This window comes from Sus scrofa, chromosome 13 (genome assembly GCF_000003025.6).
Source record: "Sus scrofa isolate TJ Tabasco breed Duroc chromosome 13, Sscrofa11.1, whole genome shotgun sequence".
NCBI lineage: Eukaryota > Metazoa > Chordata > Mammalia > Artiodactyla > Suidae > Sus > Sus scrofa.
This window is the reverse complement of record NC_010455.5, coordinates 61,222,125-61,246,193: the sequence shown is the minus strand read 5'-3', so window position 1 is coordinate 61,246,193 and position 24,069 is coordinate 61,222,125. Positions and strand designations below refer to the sequence as shown.

Here is a 24,069-nt window from a genome sequence, read left to right as displayed (position 1 = left end):
CCTGACTTCAATTGTAAAGCTTCAGAAGTACAGGTGTCAGTGGTACAGGTGAGCAAGCTGAGGGCACACCAAGTGGCAGAGCTGGACTTGAACCCAGATCTGCCACTAAAACCAGTGCACTTACTCTCAGAGGATTACTTTCCCCTGTTTAGTTCTCCACGAAGGAAAAAGCTAATGTGAGAGTCCTTACCTCTTTCACCACCCTGTAGTTGTAGCTGCTGGTGCTCTCATGCTTTTGTGACTTGTTATTCCCCTCCTAGGAAACAAGAGCAACATGAGCGAGGTTTATATAGCCCTTGGGCTCCTGTCTGTTAAAGTTAGCATCACAGGTTAGGAAAGATCAAGGGTTTTGCAGGGTTTTCCAACCATTTGGGCTGGATTTATTCTCCAGCCATGCCCTTGCTCACACTCAGCTACCCTCTGATTGACAAGATTTTACTGATGGGGGAGAGGATGGTGGGCCAGGCACAGCTAGAGAACAGGTTCATTTCCCAGTGGGTCTGCAAGGACACATGGTGCTAATTCACTCAAAGTCTGTTCTACACAGGCTATGGTGGCACAAGAGATGACACTGACCGTGTACCTGTAGTTTTCTTCCTGGGAGAATGGCTGTCACCCCCATTAACAAGTACATCGCCTGATAATTGAGTTACTCCTATAACCTTTATTTTTATCTAAAGCCAGAGGAGGCTGTTTATTTGTTTTAAGGAGCCCACCATCTCCCCTAGCTGTGTATCTTGTGTGTCACATACCTCTGCTTTCTTATGTTCGTTTTCACCAGATGCACCATCCATGGCCTCATCGGGGCCCTGCCCTTTGTACACCCAAAGCTCTGACTTCTCCACGATGGATCTCAGCTGGTCCAAGTCTTGTTTGATCTGTTTGTAGTTGTCAACATCTTGGCTGGTAACAAGCAGTTGAACCTGAACAAATACAATCCCTCAGTGGCACACAACAGCTTCTTAGACAATAACCACCACACACACACACACACACACACACACACACACACACACACACGGCAGTTCAAGCTACCTGTTTGAAGGCCTGCAGGACCTCCTGCCTCTGGCTGAAGTGCCGAAAGAGGAGCTGCAGAGCCCCTGACACCAGTGGTGGGTAGTCATGCATTGTCAAATGGAGCAGGACCCGGAGGAAGGTTCTGCCGCCGTGATCGTCCAGGTCCAATGGGGTGTTCTCCTCACTGAGGGGGTGCAAAGGCCAGATAAGCTACAGACATCCTCTCTCCTGCCCCTGGGCCCCAACACATGCCCCCACCCCCACCCCATGGGACTCCCAACTCCAGAGCCCACCTCAGTGGACCTGGCTTTTAACTACCTCCTTCAACATACAATCTTGCTGGATCTTCAAAACTATATTCTCAAGTGAGCAGACAGTTAAAATGTCACAACTGCCAAATTTTTAACCAAAATCCCCCACCTTCCCACAGTGACAGGACCGGCTTCACAACCAGATTCCCACCAGGTGTTCTTCTTCTTGGCCTCTCCTGTGGTTTGGGACCTGCACACAGCTTGTGTCTCCTCAGCTGTCAGTTTATTTTTTTATTTAAGATGCTCCAGTGTGGTGCCTCGCAAACCATCTGTGGTGAAGGACCCACTTTTGTTTTACGTCTAGTCTGTAGCCACCTGCTGTCCTGTTCTGCACCATGTCCACTCTTCATGCACTTGGATATGGTCACAGTGTCCAATAGGCTTTGAAATGCCAAAGGTTCACTAATCTTGTCACAAACTAGCAGCAAGTGGTTTGGTCCCACAGACGCTACTTGAAGGAGCATCGCTGTGACCCATCAAAACCCAGTGTTCTCCCAACGGGATTTCATCAGTGTATTGCCAAGGGTTCTTTCAATATCTATGAAAACTTGACTGTATATTACTCATACAAGTAACAATTTAAAAAGCACATCCTGGATCAAATGGCAGGCCACTGTGTACCTGAGTACTGCCACTCAATTTTTGTGTCAGTGCCTATGTTGTGTTTATAATCAGATGAAGACCAAATGCTGAGACCTCCATGGCTACAGATGAGCAAGAAAAGCATAGGCAGGACTTAAGATGTAAATCCTATTCCTGCTTGTGCTCCAAAAACATGTGAAGAAGCTGTCACTGTTGTTCAACATCAGCAAAGTGGTGGGAGTGCCGAGACACCCCACTGCAGACCCACGTGTCACCAGGCTCAAGTTGAAACACCCTCAGTTTCAGAACAAAAACCTCTTTCTTGGACTAAACAATGTTGCTGATTCAAACCTCACTGGTTACAGTAAGTGTAAAGGTATATTATTAACATCAGTGGCCCCCCTCTCTGCTCTAAACCTCCTTATGTAGGTCTGGGCTTGGCCAGGTGATTTGCCTGGACCAACAGGACAGGAGCAACATGACATAAGCAGAGGCTGGATGAATGCTTGCACACGTTGGTCTGTCTGCTTGGGCCTTTGCCAGTCACAATGCTATGCAGAAGCCTAAGATACTTGTGGGCAGAGAGAGAGAAGCCCCAGCCTCATAGATACCCCTTCAAGAAGCCAGAAATGAGAGGACAGCAACATGGATGGGTCAAAACCAGTCACCAGCTCCCATAGGTGGGTGACAGACCCAACGGTGACCAGAAGAAGAACCGTCCAGTTTAGCACCAGTCAACCCACAGGATTGGAAGAGGTGATAAAATGACTGCTGCTTGAATCCATTAAGTTTTGAAAATAGTTTGTCACATGGCAAGAGGTAATGGCATCAAGGGTATTAGAGTTATGCATAGAGACTGTTTATACCAAGTTTGCAGGCAGTTAAGGCTTATAAGTACTTGAGTCTCATAATAATGCTTTGAGTCAACATTAAGCAATCTCATCTTTTACAAAGGGGCTCATTCATCAATCTAATGTTAGGGACAATGAAAGAACGGTATGCGTGCTTCTGTTCTTGTCATCACTAGGCTTCTAAAGATCTGGGGTAACTGCAGCCCGTGAGCAACAGAAGCACATGATCTTGTTACCCTCACTGTGTCTGGAGCCCCCAGTTTTTTTCAATTTTACTTCTTCACCATTTAAAGTAGCCTTGTGATATGTGTACTTTAGGAAACCTCCTTAAATTCTTTCTGTCATAGGGGAGAAACACACGTCAAGCCAGCTTAGATCACTCTGACCTGAGTCCTCAGAGTGATAAAGAAAGCAAACAACCTCAGCCCCAGGACTAAACCTTTCCTAGAACAGTGAGGGACAAGCATTTGAGAACCAGGAAACAGGAGCCTCCCCTGTCTTAGAACCACCTACAAAATAAACTGAAAATAGACTTGCCTTCCTCCGAAGATGCCCTCGGCTTGCTCTTCAATGTGTTCAAAGTCTAGAGCACCTGCAAAGTCAGAGAAGAGAACTTCAGAAGCAGGAATGTGTGAAAACATGCTACTGATGAAATGATGAAGTCCCCCAAACAGTCTGGCCCATGTCCATGGAGTTAACCTCAAGTTTTCCAGAATCTCATACTACAAGGCTCTGAAGCAAGATCATGCTGTGAACAGGCTCCCGTGTGCAGTGTTCCACATTTCTGCTGGCTTTCTACTTAAGTGCCTGATTCCTTATTACAGCAGAATTATGACCTCATTCCAAGGAGGATTAGGCCTTGAGAGGTGGGATTGTTGCTTCTACCACCCTTCTCCTTACCCTTTACCACTATTTCCTACACAGAGAAAAGCTGCCACCATGCATACAAGTTGCCAGTGGACAGTAAACTTTCTTGGAGAGTTTGTTTTGGATTTTTTTTTTTTTTGCATTTCATGTAACCACAATAGCAGAACTCTCAGCTGTCTTATAACTAAGACACTTCAAGAAGGAAGGAAACAAGATGTATCTCAGAAAGGATTTGGCCTCTTTCAATTATTCCCTTGTCCCAAGAGTTTAACTCCCAGAGTCTCATTTCAAAGTATAATAACCTACTGGCATATGCACACTGTGGTCTAGGGAATGACTAGACAATGGGGACCTACTACACAGCACAGGGACCTCTACCCAATATTCTGTGATCATCTATATGGGAAAAGAATCTGAAAGAGAATGGATGTGTGTATATGTATAACTGAATCACTTTGTCGTACAGCAGAAATGATCACAACATTGTAAAGCAACTATAATTCAATAAGACTTTTAAAAAATGAAAAAAAGCACAAATCAATCAATAAATATAAGAACCTTCAACCACATTCACATTTGACCCTTGTTCTAGAATGTACTCTTTGGACTTGCAGTTTTCTTCAGACCCAGGACCCATTTTACGGCAGAAATCCCAATCTGGAATCACTAACCTGGTACATTACTTGGCCCCTCTTGGCTGCTGTTTCCGGAGGATGTTTCCGAAGTCTGGGAATTGCTTTCATCGAACTCCCGCTTAAATATACACAGGAGGCAGGAGATCCTATAATCCAACCTCACATTCAAAATAAACTAAAGATTCAAGTGGAAATGGAAACAGATTGGTTATATTAGCATACCACCTGGAGCACTCTGCCAAGCCACTGCACTCTGGCAGGGCCTGGTATCTGCTGCATCCATTACCTTAAACGCTAAGTGAGCCAAATATTTGGCTTAGATTTCAACAGGCACTTCAACAAAAGACTTCCCCGGCATCTTTCAATTATCAGGTCTTCCCACAGCACCTTAGCTTCTAGTGTAAACTTCAGCATCCTGGCAATTAACTTAATAACTGGAACAATAAACCAATCACCCCTCACTCTATCCTCTATAAAACATTACTTTCTTTCAGCAAGTATTGAATGCCAACTCTGAGCCTTAAGACGACTGAAGCTGCCTGCTTTTTTTTTCTTTTTTGTCTTTTTTTTGCTATTTCTTTGGGCCGCTCCCGCAGCATATGGAGATTCCCAGGCTAGGGGTCCAATTGGAGCTGTAGCCACTGGCCTATGCCAGAGCCACAGCAACGCAGGATCCGAGCCGCGTTTGCAACCTACACCACAGCTCACGGCAATGCCGGATCGTTAACCCACTTAGCAAGGGCAGGGACCGAACCCGCAACCTCATGGTTCCTAGTCGGATTCGTTAACCACTGCGCCATGACGGGAACTCCTGCCTGCTTTTTAACGTAAGAAAACTGACAGAGCAAAATGTGTTGTTAGCACTGAAAACTAGCTTGGTTGATTCTCTACTTCTGATCACTTTCTTTGATGTAGATATAAACTCTAAGGTACCCTCTCCTTTCACTTCCTATATTCTCTCCCTCTCCAGTCCGGCACAAGGTCACTTTTTCCATGATTGTGGCTAGAGCCAAAAAGAAAGATCAACCACCTGGCATTGTTTAAGGACCTTACTTCTCACTTTATCTCTACCCTGCCTTCCTGGTGACCTTACCCGACCCCAGGGCTGTCACCTGCTCCCCAACTGAAACAGATTCTTGGCTTATCTTCCAAGCTCTTAGTCCAAGTTTCCCACTGACTACTGGACACCCCCTTTGTGTCTTTCCAGAGTCTCGAACTCAGTACTAAACTGTGTCTGCTCCACCCAGGTTCTCTCACCCTCAGACAACCTCTGCACCATCAAGTCTTCTCTCCTTGATACATGCACTGAATGAGAGGCTAGGTCGTGCTGGTTCAACCACAGTCACTGAATCAATGATTATGTCCTGCTGGTTCGAACTCTGCCATTTCTCATGGCTCCCCCATCTGCCATTTCCCCTGGCTCATGTCCTCTATCTTCTGCCTTGGCCATCACAGAACCAAATTCACCAGACCAAGCCCCAAGGGTGACGATTCTTAGGTGAGCCCCCTGCTTGAAAACGTATGGAGGCTCCCCACAGAAAAAAATCCTAACATTCTAGGCACCCAATGCTCTTGAGAGCTTGGCCCATTCCACCTTTCCAACCTTATTTCTGACAACGCTCTACAGCACACGCTGTGTCCCTGCCAGAGAACTGCTTCTGGACCCTGCGTCATGAGGCCCGCTTCACTGCTCCATTCACCTGACAATGTCCCCTTGTTTCCAGACAAATCCTGTCCATGCCTAAAGGCTCAGATAAAATCTTATCTCTTCTTTAAAACCTCTTCTGGTTCCTTACTAAATGGGACCACATGACCTACCCGTATCTCAGGAGAATATGCTCTTCATATAGTTTTATTTCCATGTACACACAGCTTCATCACATCTTAGTTTCTTATTAGACTATCAAGCCCTTGCAGATACAGGCCCTGTCCAAATTATCTGTATTCCTCAGAGAGCCCAGCAACGTGCCTTACGTACAGTGGGGGATGGGGGGAGTGGTCAGTATGTATTTCTTGAAAGCATGTTCGTCATCAACCACATGTTCTCAGATTACTAGAGTGAGTAGGCCTCAAGATGTAAATGGGTTTCACAACACTCCATTTCTTATAAACATTCATGATATTAACATACTTGGGACCTGTAAGCCATATGGCCTAAGAAATCCTTGAACTCCTTCTCTACTTTTGGTCAGGCATAAATTCAATAAGTTTGTTTCTTAAATCACTCTTGACTGCCTTAAGTAATTACTTTGAGGAGTCCCACTGATGCTTTCAAGCCATTAGTTAACTGTGAATTCAGAATAGGAAAAACAAAACAAAACAAAACAAACAAACAAGCAAAAACCCTTAAGTCTATAAACATTGATAGTTCTCTACTCCACATTCTGGGGTGGAGATTAGGCAGTGCAGGATAGTAGAAAAAGTCAATAACAGTCTTCTTTTCACTAGGGAGCAGATGATTTTGTTAGTGAATAAAAATTATTTCTGAGCAGAAAGAGGGAAAGAGGCTTCTGGGAGACTGGGAGGGTTCTCATAGTGAAGACAGCTCTCATGCCCTCTTGCTGAGGCAAGGACTTTGCTCCTACAGTTATCCTCTTTTCCTGACGTCAAGTTTTCCCTCTCTACATGATAATGCCAATTCAGCATACAGACTTGCTATCATCTCCCAACTTAAGTATTATAAAACTTTCCTGTTATCAACCACCTCCCTCTGGCCACCTCCCCACTTTTCTCTCTGCATCTTTACGGCAAACATGTATGTACTGACTCCCCACTCCATCCTCTCCCATCGCCTCTTGAGCCTGTTCATAGGCTTGCCATCTATGCTCCCACCTCGCAGTCTTTGCCATTTGTTGTTCCCTCTCAGAGTCCTAGAGACTCTCCTCCTAAAATTCCACATACAACCTTTGTCAATTCATTCAGTCTCTGATCATGTAACCTAACTGGAGAACTTCCCCAACAACCCCATCAAAACCAGTAACCTTGACCTTTACCCCCCATGGCCTCCAAACCGTCTCGACTCTCCTTTATATGTTAACACCCTTAGTGCTTCTCATTTCTGACCTAGTATGTATATTTTGTATATGTCTATGCCTCCTTTCAAAAGGTAAGCAGAAATGATTTTCTTCACTGCTGGATCTTCAATGCTTAAAATTACTTGGCAATAAATATGTAAGCAATAAAGCCGGTCTCAATAAATATGTGTCAAATGAATGAATAAGTGAAAAACAGAGGGAGGAAGGGAAGGAAGCAGGGAGTTAAAAAGTTCATGGAACCATGAACTGAGTTGTGGACAAAAAAGCAGGGAATTCAGCCATGAAGAGAAGTGTGAGTGAACTCTAGGCAAAGGGAGCAGCATAGGTGAAGACACAGAGGCCAATAACTACAGAAGCTGAGATAACCGCAGAAAGTTTTGAAGTGGCTGGAGGGACAAGGGCATGTCGGGGAGGGGCAGGAGATGACAGCACAGGGATTATGAGGGCCAGTCCAGAAATGGCACTTGAGGCCTCCCCTCCCTTCCCAGAAAGCCTAAGGCTCCATCAAGGCAGGGACACTGGAGGAAGACGGTACCCCTGCAAGCACACTTCTGCCCCCTACCCTGGCACATGGTTACCTGGAGTATTTCAATGATCTTCAGCTTGGTGTCCATGACCATGATGTCCTCCTTCTCTGGCTCGGCCTGCTTCACGTTGCCTTCAGGGGCAGCAGCTGTGGGTGTCATGGGCAGAAAGCCTCCTCCCCGGAGCACCACCTGGGTCATCAGCTCTCCAACTCCATGGATGGATCGCATCACGTTACTACCTAGGAAGGGCCAGAACAAACTCTGGTCATGACAGATCCCTAGAACGGATTCTGGGGCACCTGGCCAGCGGCAAGGGCTCTTTAGGATAAAGTATTTAACATGACTTTGTTTTAAGACATTCTGAGACCCTGGCAACTGGAAAAGGTTAATACCCATCAAAAATGTGGAGGGAGTTCCTGCTGTGGCCCAATGAGATCACCGGCATCCCTGGAGAGCTGGGACTCAGGTTCGATCCCTGGCACAGTGGGTTAAGGATCTGGCATTACTACAGCTGTAGGTCACAACGGAGGCTCAGATCTAATTCCTGGCCTGGGAAATTTATATGCTGCAGGGTGGCCAAAAAAGAACAAATGTGGGGCGTCAAGGAGCAGGGGAAAGAGTGTGAGCTTCAACATCCCCCCAGGAGCATCTGTGTATGTTAATTCACCTGCCAAATTTTACTGACCACCCACTACCTGCCTATTGCTGTGCACAGGACCAGGGCGCCAACAAGACCCAAGTCTGGTGCTGCCCCCTGTAGTCACTTGATCCTGAGGACATTGAGCTCCCTCTGGAGGTCAGTTTTCTCAACTATACAAGGAGACTAATGGGGCTCAGTGACAGGATTATGTGGCAAAATGTTTGCAGAATGACTGAGCACAGGCCCTAACAGACAGTAGAACATAAGTAAACATTTCTTTTTTTTTCTTTTTAGAGCCACACCTGCAACATATGGAAGTTTCCAGGCTAGGGGTTGAATCAGAGGTACACGGGATGCTTAACCCACTGAGTGAGGCCAGGGATTATTGAACCCACATTCTCACAGACACTCTGTCGGGTTCTTAACCGGAACTCCATAAACATACTGTTTCTATTCTAGTTGTACAGAACAGCTGAACAAGAATCCGCCCATGAGGATGTATTAATTACCTACTATGACCCTAAGACAGAGGTAAAAAAGAAACATATTAAGGCAGATTTTCCTATTCACAAGTTGTAAAGAGGACACCCAGACACAGCCTGGATTTAATTTACTCATATACTAATACAAACACTGAGGACCTCATGACACATCAAGAATGACCAGAGGACATGTATCTTTAAGACATAAGAATTCAAGCTATTGGGCAACTTTCAAATGGTGCAGCAAAATATATGGACTCATGTATAAACAAAAAAAATATACTGAAATGTTAATAACCATTGACTCTAAGTCGTGGGTCTATGGGTGTCCACTCTACTCTTTCTGGTTTTTTTTTTTTCTTTTTTTGTCTTTTTTAGGGCCACACCCATAGCATATGAAAGTTCCCAGGCTAGGGGTTGAATCAGAGCTGTAGCTGCCAGCCTACACCACAGCTCAAAGCAACACCAGATCCTTAACCCACTGAGCAAGGACAGGGATCAAACATGAGTCCTCATGGACACTAGTCAAGTTTGTTTCTGCTGAGCCACGACAGGAACTCCTCTGCTTTTTTTTTTTAATATGTGAAAATGTTGGTAATGGTAAGTTGATGAGAAAAAGACAATGAAAGGACATCACATCACAGCTAATTATGGCAGCAGTAGGAGAAGCTGGCGAGGGTGCCTGGGATTTGTGGGCACCGACAGATCTCGCATCTCCACGACGTTCTTACCTTTATTCTCTTCTCCTTTCGCCATCTTGCTGATGGGGAAGATGGTTGTCACGTGTACACAGTCCAGTATGGCCAGAAGGATTTTGGTTAGTCGTAGAAGGTCAGAGAAGTTGTAGAAGCCAAAGTATATGAGGTTTCTAGCTAAGTTTACAACCTATTATATTTTTAAAAAGAGAGGAAGGCGGTGTTAAATAAGCATACCCTTCAGGTCCATTTTATATTGATTAGTTTATAAATGACTGAATCTGACCTTCCTTACAGTAAGAGAAGGCATTTATTTTATTTGCAACTTCTGACCAAATTTCACTGTGTTTCATAAGGACAAAGAATAAGAAATGAAAACCTGCAAAGCTATTGATCTGCTTAGATGACTGGTTAATTAAAAAAAAAAAAAAAACTGACCTCATCAGTGGGTCTGTGAGGCTTCCCAAAGATAATACAGGGCAAGCCAAGGTATACTCAACAGAAGACACAGGTAACACTGTAACTCTTGAAAATGTAACTCCTCAAAAGGAAACTTGGTCTCAAAGAGAAATATTCAACACAAACGTAGTAAGGATGTATGTCCCTTAAATGATTAATCTATGACAGATCCCAAGCACAGACTGTTTCTTTACTGTCACTTTTTATATAATATACAGAGAATACATATCACTTTATATGACTCGATTCACCATGCATATTTCTTCTAAGAGCATAACTACATTAAGCCAAGTGACTGCTCTTAGTTCCAATTTATTTTGCAACAAAACTGAGCCAAATTCTTTTTATCACAAAATCAGAGTATCATGATGAAAAACTACCAATATACTCCATTTACCCCACAGAAAAATGATCAATAAAAAATAGACACAACACAGAGATCACTTCACCAAGAGTTACCTCAAATGTAAGTTTATTTTTCTCCTTATCAGAGAAAGGAAATCTTTGACAAACCACATCTCTTAAGTACTCCTCTACAAATTCCATGGTCTGAGCAAACCTCTCCTTAATTTCATCTTTGGAAGTTCCACTACTATCATAGCTAAAAGGAAAGGAGAAAGAAAAGAAAATCAAATTTGAAGTTCTTCCCAGTGAGACTTTCCCTGTCCTCTCAGCCCTGAAAACCACACCTCCCTCCTCAACACTCCCCATTCTCCTGTCTCTACTTCATTTTTCGCTCCTTAGCATCGATCACCAAGGTATGTATTTTAGTCCTTTATCTTGGTTACTTTCTTTCCCCCACTGGTGTAGAGATAGTTTTCTGGCTCATTCACAGATTCCCTGAGACTGACATGCAGTAGACACTTAAATATTTGTTGAGTAAAAGAGATAAACAAGATACAAAAGTACAATCATTCTCTCTCTTTTTTTTAGGGCTGTACCCACAGCATATGGAAGTTCCCAGACTAGGGGTTGAATTGGAGCTGCAGCTGCCAGCAGCTGCCACAGCCACAGCCACAGCAACCTGGGTTCTAAGCTTTGTCTGCAACCTACACCACAGATCATGGCAATGTTGGAGTGAGCCCAGGAATCAAACCCAAGTCCTTATGGATACTAGTCAGGTTAGTTACCGCTAAGCCACGATGGGAACTCATCTTTCACATTCTTGAGGAAAGATAGATTTGTGGGAGTTCCCTGGTTAGGAACTCCCACAAATCTAGTGGTTAAGATTCCATGCTTTCATCTCATTGGCCTGGGTTCAACCCCTGTTCTGGCAACTGAGATCCCACATCAAGCCACTACATGCCATGGCCCCCTCCACCCGCCCCCCAAAAAAATAGGAGTTCCCATCACAATGCAGTGGGTTAAGAATCCAACTGCAGTGGCTCAGGTCACCATGGAGATGAGGCTTTGGTCCCCAGCCTGGCACGGGGGGATAAAGGATCCAGCAACACTGTAGCTGTGGCATAGGTCACAGTTGTGGCTCAGATTTAATCCCTTGCTCAGGAACTTCCATATACCATGGGGGTGACCAAAGAAATTTTTTAAAAAGATATTTATATAATATTTTCTACCCCTTAATTATATTTTAAGCATTAAGGAAAAAATGACTTCAGTTTTCTCCTTTAATTTAACTTGACCTAAGCTGACCACAAGTGGTCTGTCTATTGCTTCACAGAACATGGTCAGCAAGAAGTTTTAAAGCAAGGAGAGGCCTTGATGGGGCAGAGGAGGCAGACTCACTCGTCAATGGCGATCTCAGAGGGAATCTCGGACCAGAGGCGGGCGTATTTCACAGGAGTAACTTGCTCCTGGGGGTCCCGGTCCACATGCATGTGGAGCATGAGACGGCAGAAGGACGCCCGCAGGTCATAGGGTAGGTTCTCGTCAGACATACAGCGGAGAATGAGGTCCACGTCCAGCTGGCCTGATATTTCGTTGATGGCGAGGTACTGGCGGTCCAGGCACATTCTCGCAAAGAGGTTCAGCTGGTACCTGGAGAAAAGACATTACACAGGGTTCTACTCATGGAGACAGGACAGTCCAGGGGCCCCAACTCTCACAGGAGTGACACGTAGCCAACAGTCAAATGTGTCTACCCTGCTGTGGGGGAGTAAGTATGTGACTAGGTGATTCCCTATTGCCCTTGTTCATTTTATAAAATGGGAACTCCTATAAAATGGGAACAAACCATAAGGCTAAAAATGGTTTCTATTTCTTCAGTTTTGCTTTTATATACTACATTAAAGACCACATACGAAATGGTAAAGTTTTTACCCTTTCTGAGTCTCCTTAGAAACTGTATGATATTTTTGGGATCTTTTCTCATGTAGCTCCTCTGATTTTTACACACATGTGCAAACTATTTTGTAAAAAGTAGGGGGTTCATAAAAACATACTACATTTTCTTCCTCACCCAGTTACACATGATCTTTGTTAAGTTCCAAAATTGACCAGTGAGGTACTCTTTCTCATTCACTCTCAGGAGAAGATACATCAAACATTAAAAAAGTAACCATACTTGTAATGTGAAATAAGAAAGCTGGAAGCTTCCACAGTAGCAATTTCTAGTTTGAACCTTAAAACTCTATTTATTACCAAAAATCTTCATTTGGAAATATTCTCAACCTCAGTGTCAGTGAAATGCAGATTAAAATATGGTCTATTTTATGACCATAAAATTAACAAAAATTAAAAAGCATCATAATATTCAGAGATAGCAAAGACAAATAAAAGTCCTCTTTTAAGACTGGTGTGAGTATACATCAAAATATCCAATTTAGGAATGCTTAGTTTAAAATAGGCATAGTCCTTGATCTCTTAATTCCACTTTTAGTATGGAGTGGAACTCCTACAACATACACATAAATTTGAACAAGAATATCACCCGACATGAAAACCTAAACTGTGGCATACACTGACTATAAAGAGTGATGAAAATGTGGCACATTAATAAAATGCAATGGCCTTTAGAAGTCAAAATTTTAAAAAAGGACCTACCACCATTAGCACAAATCCATTTCAGAAACAATACTGAATAAATAAGGCCAGTTTCTGAAGGAACTCAGCGTACATAACATTTACATTCACATAAAATTTTAAGAATGGATGAAAATACTACGTATTATTTATGAATGCAAAGAAATGTAGTAAAATATAAACACACAGAGTGTGGAAGGTCACACACCTGAATGAATGGAGAGAGAATACAGGAGCTAACAAAGATCACTGTAACTGCCAAAGTCTTAGTTTTATTTAAAAATGCTATAGACAGTTCCTGTCGAGGCTCAACAGTAATGAACCCAACTGGGATCCATGAGGGTTAAGGATTCAGTGTTGCCCTGAGCTGCAGCGTAGGTCCTCACTCAGTGGGTTAAGGATTCAGTGTTGCTGTGAGCTGCAGCATAGGTCGCAGACTCGGCTCCAATCCTGCATTGCTGTGGCTGTGGTGTAGGCCGGCAACTGCAGCTCTGATTCGACCCCTAGTCTTGGAACCTCCATAAGCCTCAGGGGCAGCCCCCCAAAAAATGGTGTAAGCACCTATCCATCTTTCCTTCCCTTTTCTTTTAAAGGTACCTCCTTCACTTGAGGCAGCAGAGTTAACACATCTTAAGAGCTGGGACCAGGGAGACACTGGGCTGGAAAAGGTGACTGGCAGAGGTAGAGACTGAGCAAACTGGTAAACACGGAAGGGATAGCCTGTCAGAGGAAGGAGTCACAAATACAGAGAAGAGGAAGGCCAGAATAATCCGATGGTGTTGGACTGGAGTTGGAAGTAGTGATGTGAATTCGTGGCTTTTGTTATCAATATACAGATAAACAGACAGACAAACAGATGTGTATATATACACACATTTTCTAGCTGTCTGCAAAAGTTCTAGGAAATGGGCACTACTGTCTCTATTTTACAGATAAAGAAAGTTGGGCATAAAGAGGTGGACAGCTAGACCCAAGTCCCAAAGCTGGTATGTAGAGAGGTGACCCACAGGCTGACTCTTAATGACTACAAAATGCATCCACATGCACGCTGTGTAGGGACAAACCGTAGCCAGGGGCCGACGTAAGCACTTTCCCTTCTTTTGACCTCGCCACACTCAGATACTGACTCACTATCTGCGTATCAAGGAAACCTCACTCTCTGCTAACCCCTGAAATACACATCTGTCTCTTGCTAGACGCCCTCCTCGGAGGTCACCCGCCAGGCCCACTCACCTATAGTAGCTGAGGACGTCTCGGTCTTCCTTCTGTCCCTCCTTAGCGTCCTGTGCCAGCTCCCTGACACTCTTACTTCGAACCTCTTTGTTGCTGTCCCTCCAAAACAGCCACACCTCTTCCTCATCCTCTCCTGCCTCCAGAGCATTCTCTCCAGAGGAAACACCTTCAAATTCGAAGCGAGACAGTACCAACCTGAAAAATTAGAGGAGAGAAGGAAACTCATTACGTTTGAAATCCTGGCTCATCTCTGACCATCTACAGTAACACACTCAATTCCAGCTTTGCTTTCAGCACAAAGACGCAGAAAGCCATTTTGTTTCACCCACTGGCAAAAAAGCAGAGCCAAACACTAACTTCACATACTTTAACCCAACAGCTGTGCCTCCCCAGGGGACATCTGGCAACATCTGGAGACATTTTTGGCTGTCCCAACTAAATGGGAGGGGTACTATTGTCATCTACTGGGCAGAAGCAGAGATGCTTCTACACATCCTACAATACACAGGACAGCACCACACCAAAGAAGTATTTGGCCCCAAATGTCAAAATGCCAAGGTCAAGAACACCAGCATTTGGCCAAGCTCTAAATTCAGTTATACATGAGAAATAAACAAACAAAAATGACTAGTTTTAAGGCATAATTTAGCAGGGTTTTTATAAACTTTTTTTTTTCAACATTGAAATATTACTGGTACTATACTTATCAAAAGAACAGCTCCCCTGCTAAAAATGAATCACTATTCCTGCCAAAACTTCTGTGGACCCATCAATAGTTTTTGAACAGTGATAATTTAACAAGCTCTTCCCTGCAATGACTTAATATCAACACTGAATTACCTCCTTTAAGATTTAAAGCTGATGATCATTATAGAATTTTAAACTTAAAATGATTTTTTACTATTTTTATTATAATTGATTTACAATGTCCTGTCAATTTCTGCTGTACAGCAAAGCAACCCATTTATACATATAAATACCATCTTTTAATTTCACATTATTCTCTATCACAAGTGATTAGATATAGTCCCCTGTGCTATACAGCAGGATCTCATTGCTTACCCACTCCAAATGCAATCGCTTGCATCTATTAAGCTCAAACTCCCAGTCCCTCCCCCTTCCTCTTGACAACCACAAGTCGGTTCTCCATGTCCATGATAAACTCTTAAAATTAAACCAAGGATAAGTGAAGTGCTCCCTCCTAAGCTCACATTACTTTCAAACTGGTATGCAAAGTAAATGACATCACCACACGGAGGAGGTCTCACCAAAAGCAAGCTTGGTAACTTCCCTAATCAAGACCTTGGCACTTTGCTATACAGCAGAAAATGGCATAGCACTTTAAATCAAGTATACTTTAATTAAAAAAAAAAAAAAAAAAAAAAAAAAACTCCTTTGCAAGAGGACAATCAATTGCCATCCAACATGACCTCAGAAACAGGGATTAGGTCCTATTACCCATAGGCACATACGTCCACTAACCCACCCGCCCTCCATCCAACTCCCATTCTCCTCTCTATCTTCGACTTCCAGACCCCAACTCACTTGGTCTCAATCAAGATGTCGGCATTGGTTGGATTCAGCACAGCTTTACATATCAGTTCCTGGGTCACTGGGATGGATTTGTTCATGGACACGCAGAGGTCAGAGAGGTAATCCAAGAATCTATCAAGAAAGAAAATCCAACAAAACATTTGCTATAAACAGAAGCAAGGGTGGGGCCTTGGGAGCCTGGCTCTCCCTCAAGAGGACAGACCTAATGTCCCTTTAAAAAAGTCAGGGATGGGAGTTCCCGTTGTGGCTCAGCTGGTTAAGGACCTAACATTGTCTGTGAGGATGCAGGTTCAATCCCTGGCCTTTCTCAGTGGGTTAAGGATCCAGTGTTGCCATGGATGTGGTGTAGGCCTCAGTTGCAGCACCAAGTTGAGCCCTAGCCCAGCAACTTCCGTATGCTGCAGGTTCAGCCCTAAAAAGAAAAGAAAAAAAAAAAAAAAAGGCAGACAGGACTTTGTGTTTTAGTGTCAGTGTCCAAAGCATCACCATAAACCCAGACAGCAGAGAGAAGAAAGAAAGAAGCAAGAGAGGAAAGAGGGCAATGGCTGTGGTGAGGTCAAGGTACAAGGTAAAAATGAATAAAACCAACAACCAAGGGAGAAGTTCACAATATTCTGTGATCATCTGTGTGGGAAAAGAATCTATAAGACAATGGCTATGTGTATATATATGAATGAATCACTCTGTTACACAGCAGAAGTGATCACAACTTTGTAAATCAACTCCACATCAATAAAACTTAAAAAAAAAAAAAAAAGTTCACGTGAGGAAGAAATGGTAGGGATGCAGGGAGACCAGGGTGTGAGAGACGAGGCTCTGATGCTTGAGGCCCAAGTTAGAGTCCTGGTTGTGGTTCTTATCTGCTGCATTCTGATGTGGTACTTGGGGGAAATTAACCTCACTGTCTTCGGGTTTCTCACTGACAGAAAAGGAAAACATACAACTTCAGAGGGTATTCTGAGGATTAAATGAGCTAATTCATGCAGAGCGCTTACATCATTCACTCCCTTGCACACGATAACGGTCCATAAAATGGTAGTTATTTTTATGGGTGGGAGCAGTCATTTTCATAACACCACTTTCAGCTCTTCAGTATCACTGTTTGTGATACCCTCATTGTAAACTATTTCCCACTTTACCTGAAATGGCGTGGATCTTAATTAGAAGAAGAAAAAGTGTTGGGGGTGGGAGAGATCTGTATGAATGCAAGAGAACTGACAGAATTGAGCACTACATAATAAAAATCACTTAAGTGACAACAACATTGGCAAAAGCCTTGCTGATGATATTTGGGGGAGTTCTAACTGATCATCACAGGGTGCTAAGAAGTACATGAGTAGCCAATAATTATATTAACTGTGCATCTACTAAGCGCTAGGCACTTCGCATGTATTTATCTTCCTCTAATTTTTTCTTTTTTTCTTTTTTTTCTTTTTAGAGCTACACCTGCAGCATATGGAAGTTCCCAGGCCAGAATCTGAATCACAGCTGCAGCTGGGGACTATGCCATAGCCGCAGCAACACTGGATCTGAGCCACATCTGGAACCTCTGCAGCAGCCTTAACCCACTGAGCGAGACCAGGAATCAAATCCACATCCTCACAGAGACAACGTTCTGAACCCACTGAGCCACAATGGGAACTCCTCTTCCTTTAATTTTCACAACTATCCAGCTAGCAGATGAGGAAATAAAAGGTCAGCAAGAAAGCCAAAGGTACCCATCTGATAAGCGTTGGGGCTAGGATTCTAACCCAGTCTCATTTCAATACCCTGCTCTTTCCATAGCTCATCACAGCGCCTCTCAAGACCTGCCAAATCAAAATTAGCCCCTAGTGGCCCCAAGCAAAGGAAATTGCATAAAAAGTACCAGGACCTGCAAAGATATCACCTGCCCATCAAGCCCACCCCACCTCACCTGGGCTCCCTGTTCTTTCGCACCAGGCTGACAAACGTGTCGATCTCTGCTGCGGTAATGTGTTTTTCCAAGAGTTTCCGGTTATTGTGGAGCAGGGCGGTGATAGTGTCTTCGGCCAGCACATCATAGCCAATCTGCTTCTGCATGAAGCCAAACTGCTTGGCTATGTACTCCTTCAGAGAAAGGATAGAGAGGTCAACAAGGAGGACGAGAGACAGTGCACCTAGGCTCAAAGTAAGGGAAGGAGCTGTGTTCCCCGATAAGAACTGCTCCCAGGGGAGGGAAATCACGGGGGAGCATCTTTCCACAGCTTTCTGACCAAGGAAGACAGCTGTAAACTCCCTCACATCCTTGACTAATCCTGCCACATAGATGTAATTAAGCAAAATATCCTGGATTTACAGATGGTCATTTTATTATGTACACAGTATAAATTTTAATCTCATGACTTATTTTTCTAAAAGGTCAAAAGCTGTTTTTTATCTCTGATTTTATTACTAATTTAAGAGGATTTAACTGTGCCTCAATGCCCTGTGCTGTGGAACAGACACAGTTAAGCCTACCTAGATGTTTAGAACATGGGGTGAAAATACATTTTTTAAGTCAATGGGTAGCAGAAGCAAGTTAGGAATATGTAAGCCAGTCAATCATATTCATAGAACATGTGAAAACATCTGTTGCTTCTCTTTTGGGGTCAGACATGACATTCCATAGAAGGACTTGAGAACTCAAGGAAGCCTCTTATTTGTTTGTTGCTATTCAAAGACATTTTCCCAGCCCAAGGTAGACTATTTCCTTGCTCAAAGTTCAAACAGCCCTTGAAACTCGGTTTAAATTTTTTTTCATTAATTCTAAAATCCTTAAAGTTACTAAGGAGTAACAGAGTGGACAGGGGCCACTTTTCAGGCCATACTCAATAAGGATTCATGTCTGGGAATTCATCAGCCCTCAGGGCCCTCAGGGCAACCGGCACAAGACCCATGATCAACCAAGCAAAGGTATCTAGTTAACCAGGAACAAGAGGGACAGGGTTAGTCCCTTGTGTACAAGCCAAGCACATACTATACAGATATTCTGGATCCTCACCGGAAGGCAGAAGAAAGGAACAGGATGAAATCTCTTGGGCACTACTTGATTATGGTATTAATGCACCCGAGGTGGATTTAATAAAGTAACCACGATGCCCAGAGGCAACCTACCCTAACAAACACAGCATCACAGGCAGATGAGTCTTTATATTTCAACAGCACCAAAGGGAAAGTGAACAGTTTAGAAATGCTTGCTAACCAAGTTGTATCTAATATTTAAGAGCACTGCTTATGATCAACACCATCTTCATGAAGATACACAAAAAAAAACTTTCACTGCAGAGAATTGTTTTAACTTAAAGTCCAGATATAGCATCAGTCAAAAGCTTAGAAGCAAAACCTTTTGAACCACAAGGCAGGGACTGGTATCTAAGTTATAATAAGGGTCCTTCTGTATAGTTTATGTAGCTCAGGGTTTCTCAGCCTCAGCACAACACACTGACTTCCTGGGCTGAATAATCCTTTGTGCTGTGTGAGAAATGGTTGGATGTTTGATAGCATCCATGGCCTCTACCCACTAGATGCTAGTAGCACCCCCAAGTTGAGACTCAAAAGGGTCTCCAGATATTGCCACATGTTCCCCCTGCAACCAGGAGTCAAAATTACACCTAGTTGATAACCACTGATGCAGTGATTCCTCAGAATCTCCAATTGTTTGGAAACTTCAAAGGGGTTTAAACACTTAATTCACAGACAGACTATATTGATCATGTATGTGTATGTCTGTGCATGTGTGTTTAAGGTCATGACATAGATGACAACAACATGAGTCAGAACCAAAATAAAGAGAAAGTTACTAGCAGAGATAGAGGAAATGGATGGGACAGAAGGAAAAGATTCCTCTCCATCTTCTCTATAAACACATGAAATCATTGTGCCCCTAAGCCTCACGGGACTGTGCTATAAGAAATACTGTGCAGATAATACCAATGTCAAAAAAAAGAAATCTCATTGAAACGTGGCTGCAGAAGGGAAATTCTCAAGTATCTTTCTCGAGGACTCTGTAATATACCTTCCCGGGCCAACAAAAATCTGTATTTCCTTTCTAAATGCAAATTTAACAATGAACTATTCTCCAGCCATTAAATAAACAGGTGACACTTAAAACTCGAGGTACATGAACTTCAGGGAGGGAACTGCCAATCACTTCCCACGGGTCCTTACCAACCTGGTTCTTCCTGTAGTCCTGCTGGGAGTGTCGGAGGACCCTGTAGCAGAGGCGGCAGATGTGTCTGAAGGGCGCATGCCGCTGGTCCCCCAGCTCCTCCAGGCGCAGCATCGGGCCATCCCCACAGTCTGTGAATGGGGCCTGTAATAGCTTGAAGATCTGTTTGTGAAAAGCAAGAATAAAACCTGCCATCACCTGCTGTTTTAAGGGCAAACCTCTTTGGAAGCAACATAACCTTAAAGATGGCTGAACTATGAAGGTCTCTCTTTCCTAACAATCATTCACTTGAAAACTGCATTCATCCTATCAATAGGGACAAGCTTCTCACCGAATTCAGTCCACCTGGACCAACTTGATTCTCAAAAATACTTGAAAATGCAGTGTTTCAAGCAGTGCTTGAGAGCACAAACGCTGGAAAAGCAGATTCTAGGTCACAATCACGCATCTTTATTACTTTCCTACAGGTATAGATCATGGTCAAGGTAATCTTCAGTTTTCTCATCAATAATATAGAAAGAGTTAACACCTAGCTCACAGTGTTACTATAAGGACAAAAGGAGGTAGTAATTGTGGGATATATAAGTGTAATGCTTACACAAGTGCTCAATGAAGACTCCACCATTGAATTACACTGTCTCAACCCCTATAGGAACTGCTCTTCTAGAAATGAGCATGGGCATTAAAGACAGAGGTCTAATTTGGGAGTCATCACATGCAACAGCAGGGCGTAATTTATTCTGAGACTTGGAATCCCTGGGTTTTTTCGTTTGTTTCGTTTTTTAGGATCACATCCTAGGCACACAGAGGTTCCCAGGCTGAATCAGAGCTGCAGCTGCCGGCCCACACCACAGCCACAGCAACTTGGAATCCAAGTCACATCTGCAACCTACACCACAGCTCACAGCAACGCTGGATCCTTAACCCACTGAACGAGGCCAGGGATCAAACCTGCATCCTCATGGATACTAGTCAGGTTTGTAATAACGGGAACTCCCAAAATCCTTGTTGAAGCAGGATGGAGTGTAAATAAATTTTTGTCTATCATAATCCAAAAGGAGAAAGGATTCTCAAATCCAAGTTCCTATGGAGAACTATCGAACTTGGAACTAATGTGTTTTTCTTTTGGTCTTAGAGGCCAAAGCCAAGCTTGGGGTCCAGTCTCCAACAGTTTAGAGAACAATTTGATATATACTTCCATGTATTTCATCAACTCTGGATTTGTCATTTTCCTCCAATTTGTTTCCTCCCCAGTTTATTTAAATGTATATCAAATTACAACATCTACGTATTTTTTGTGAGCTCATTTTATTTTCTACTCATTCTTTATGGAAAGATTTTTTTTGGTGACTTATAGAGCTTCTATAGGTATTCTGAGTGTATTATATACTCCCAATCTCCCAAATATATGAATTAAACCTAAGGATACACTGCACTTAAGCGTTATTTTTGAGGAAAATAAAGTCATCAACTGAATTCTTATTGGCGTTCCCAACAGGTAAATTCTCAAATGGCTGATGCTCAACAAGCATGTTAGCAGTCAACTGAACACTCAAACTATGAAAAAATGAAGGAAACTTAAGTGCATTTTACAAAATGAAAGAAGTCCATCTAAAAAGGTACATACTATATGATTCTAACAATATGACATTCTGGAAAAGACAAAACCTTAGAAACAGCAAAAAGATCAATAGTTGGTTGCCAGGCATTGGTGACAAGGGAGGGACAAAAAGCACAAAGGATTTTTAGGGCAATGAAACTATTCTGTATGAGACTATAGAGATGAATAAAGATAATTCTCCATTTGTACAAGACCAAGAGTGAATCGCAATGCACACTATGGACTTTGGCCAATTATGATATGTCCATGTAGGTTCATCAATGGTAATAAATGTACACTCCGGTGGGGACTGTTTACAATGGGGGAGTCTGGGCATGTGTGGAGGCATGAGGTACCTGAGAATTCTGTACGTTTCACTCACTTTTGCTGTGAACGTAAAACTTCTCTAAAAAAAATTCAGTCTAGGGAATTCCGTTGTGGCCTAATAGGTTAAGGATCGGGTGTTGTCACTGCTATGGCTCTGGTCAATATTGTAGTCCAGGTTCAACAACTGGCCTGGGAATTTCTGAATGTTGTGGGCGCAGCCAATAACTAACTAACAAAGCAACTAACTAACTAAATAATTCTTTAAAAATAAGTCTATTTTTTTTTAAGTCAACTGATCAAGTCTTTTAGGTAGAAATCATCCACATTCCTCTGTAAGAGCAGTAATACCACTGATTTCTTATAAAGCCAACTCAGTATGTTGCATCTTACTCACCTGCTTAAGAATATTCTGTTCTCTCATCAGCTTCTGCCGTTCTCTGTTGGGCTTGGAGAAGACCACTTCAAGAACATCTTGGCCAGAATTAGTTCCACCAGTGACAAAGTAAACCAAGTCTTCCAGCAGCTTGGTTACAGATCTTTGGAAGAAAGAAGCTATTAGATACGGAACTGTTCGATGTTCCACAGGCGAAAAGCTTCATCTTGGAAGCTTTTAGCCCTCATGAATCAGTTAAACAGAAGCAAATCCATTCTTCCCAATTTCTTTCAGAATTCTATGTAGCATATCACTGTGATCATGAGAAATGCTAATATAGAGAAAAACTCAAAGGAAAAAAAATGAAATTGTCGATTGAGGCCAATTACCACTAAGAGTGAAAGAGAGGCAATGCCTCATTATCCTCAAAAAGATTATCACCTTCATAATACATGAGCCATCACATTTTATCTCAGGGTAACCTCCATTTCTGACATTTAGGAGGATAGTTTCAGAGACCAAGTGGAAGACAGAGAAAGGAGGAGATCTTTACAAGTTTAGAGTCTTTAAAAACAGTGAAAGCAAAGGTAACCATTTCTTGAAAACCATAAGTTGAAGCTGCCCGTAAATGCCAAGGCTGGCTCCTCTCAATCACAAAGAGCACGTGAGAGCATCCTTTCTCTCTGCAAAGGGATTTAAAAAGCCACACTGGGTGAGGATTATCATGTCTGGTTCCTGCAGGGAGTCCTCACCTTCTTTCATTCTGGGTGATGGTGCCCTTCTCCAGCTTCCCTGCTATGGAGCCCAGCACCTTGCTGGCATCATTGGCAAAGTCCAGGTCCCGAACCTCAGCAGGAGAAACTGGAACTATGGCAAAAGCTTCCTTGTCCTCCTTCACAGGGGAAGTGCCAATCTGAAAGGCAAGATGGTCTTTGTCAGAGAGTGTACTGGCCTGAGAGGGTAAGACACTAATCAAGACATTGGGCAATCCAAAAAGCTTGGAGCTCTCTTGCAGCTAAAATATACTGGACATAGATGTTCCCTGATAGCTGAGTGGTCAAAGGATCTGGTGTTGTCACTGGTGTGGCTTGGGTCACTGCTGTGGTGCAGTTTTGATCCCTGCCCCAGGAACTTCTGCATGCCATGGGTGCAGCCAATAAACACACAAACTGGACATAAAATCATCTGGAAGGATGTACCCCAAATTATTAATAGTTGTCACCTCTAGAGGCTGGTACTGGGAGGGAAAGTAAGGCAGGAAATGGGGCACTATTATGATTTCATAGCTTCATTTCTCACAAGGAACACATAAGACATTTTTAATTTAAAAACATTTTATAAATACATAGGGAAAAAGCAAATGTACAAAATGATTATTATTGGTTCTGAGAATATTATACAGGTTGACAATGTACCATTCTTTCAACTTTTCTAGATACCTTAAAATGTTCATAAAAGTAAAGGAAAAAATTCCAATAATTTCCTCCAGCACCAAAAAAGATTATTTAGAGTATCATTCCATTTTTTAAAAAGAAGAAGCCTATGACTGTATATTCATGTTCTATGATCCTGGACAAGGTGAGAAAGGAGCAGTGGGCTTCAGGGAGAGAAATTAGAGAGGATGGAGGATCTTTCAAGAAATCAAAGTGTATATTTAAATACACAGAGAATAAAGAAATAATGAAGATTTGGGAAATCAACTAGGTATATGATGCACCTTGGGCACAAGCAAAC

General features: G+C 42.9%; 1 protein-coding gene across 9 annotated transcripts in view; it reads right to left on the bottom strand.

The window, feature by feature from the left end:
- ITPR1 (inositol 1,4,5-trisphosphate receptor type 1) overlaps positions 1–24,069 on the bottom strand; it is a 330,788-nt gene that overhangs the window by 152,725 nt on the left and 153,994 nt on the right. For all 9 annotated transcript variants that reach the window (XM_021069280.1, XM_021069282.1, XM_021069278.1 and 6 more), the window contains 15 exons: positions 23,088–23,248; positions 22,357–22,498; positions 20,039–20,197; positions 17,783–17,955; positions 15,859–15,978; positions 14,314–14,508; positions 11,845–12,096; positions 10,561–10,702; positions 9,679–9,832; positions 7,877–8,064; positions 4,300–4,438; positions 3,299–3,353; positions 1,036–1,201; positions 753–923; positions 191–256 (listed from right to left, as the gene is read on the bottom strand). In XM_021069280.1, the coding sequence (XP_020924939.1) occupies positions 191–256; positions 753–923; positions 1,036–1,201; positions 3,299–3,353; positions 4,300–4,438; positions 7,877–8,064; positions 9,679–9,832; positions 10,561–10,702; positions 11,845–12,096; positions 14,314–14,508; positions 15,859–15,978; positions 17,783–17,955; positions 20,039–20,197; positions 22,357–22,498; positions 23,088–23,248 (2,283 nt within the window). The remainder of the gene's footprint in view (positions 1–190; positions 257–752; positions 924–1,035; positions 1,202–3,298; positions 3,354–4,299; positions 4,439–7,876; positions 8,065–9,678; positions 9,833–10,560; positions 10,703–11,844; positions 12,097–14,313; positions 14,509–15,858; positions 15,979–17,782; positions 17,956–20,038; positions 20,198–22,356; positions 22,499–23,087; positions 23,249–24,069) is intronic.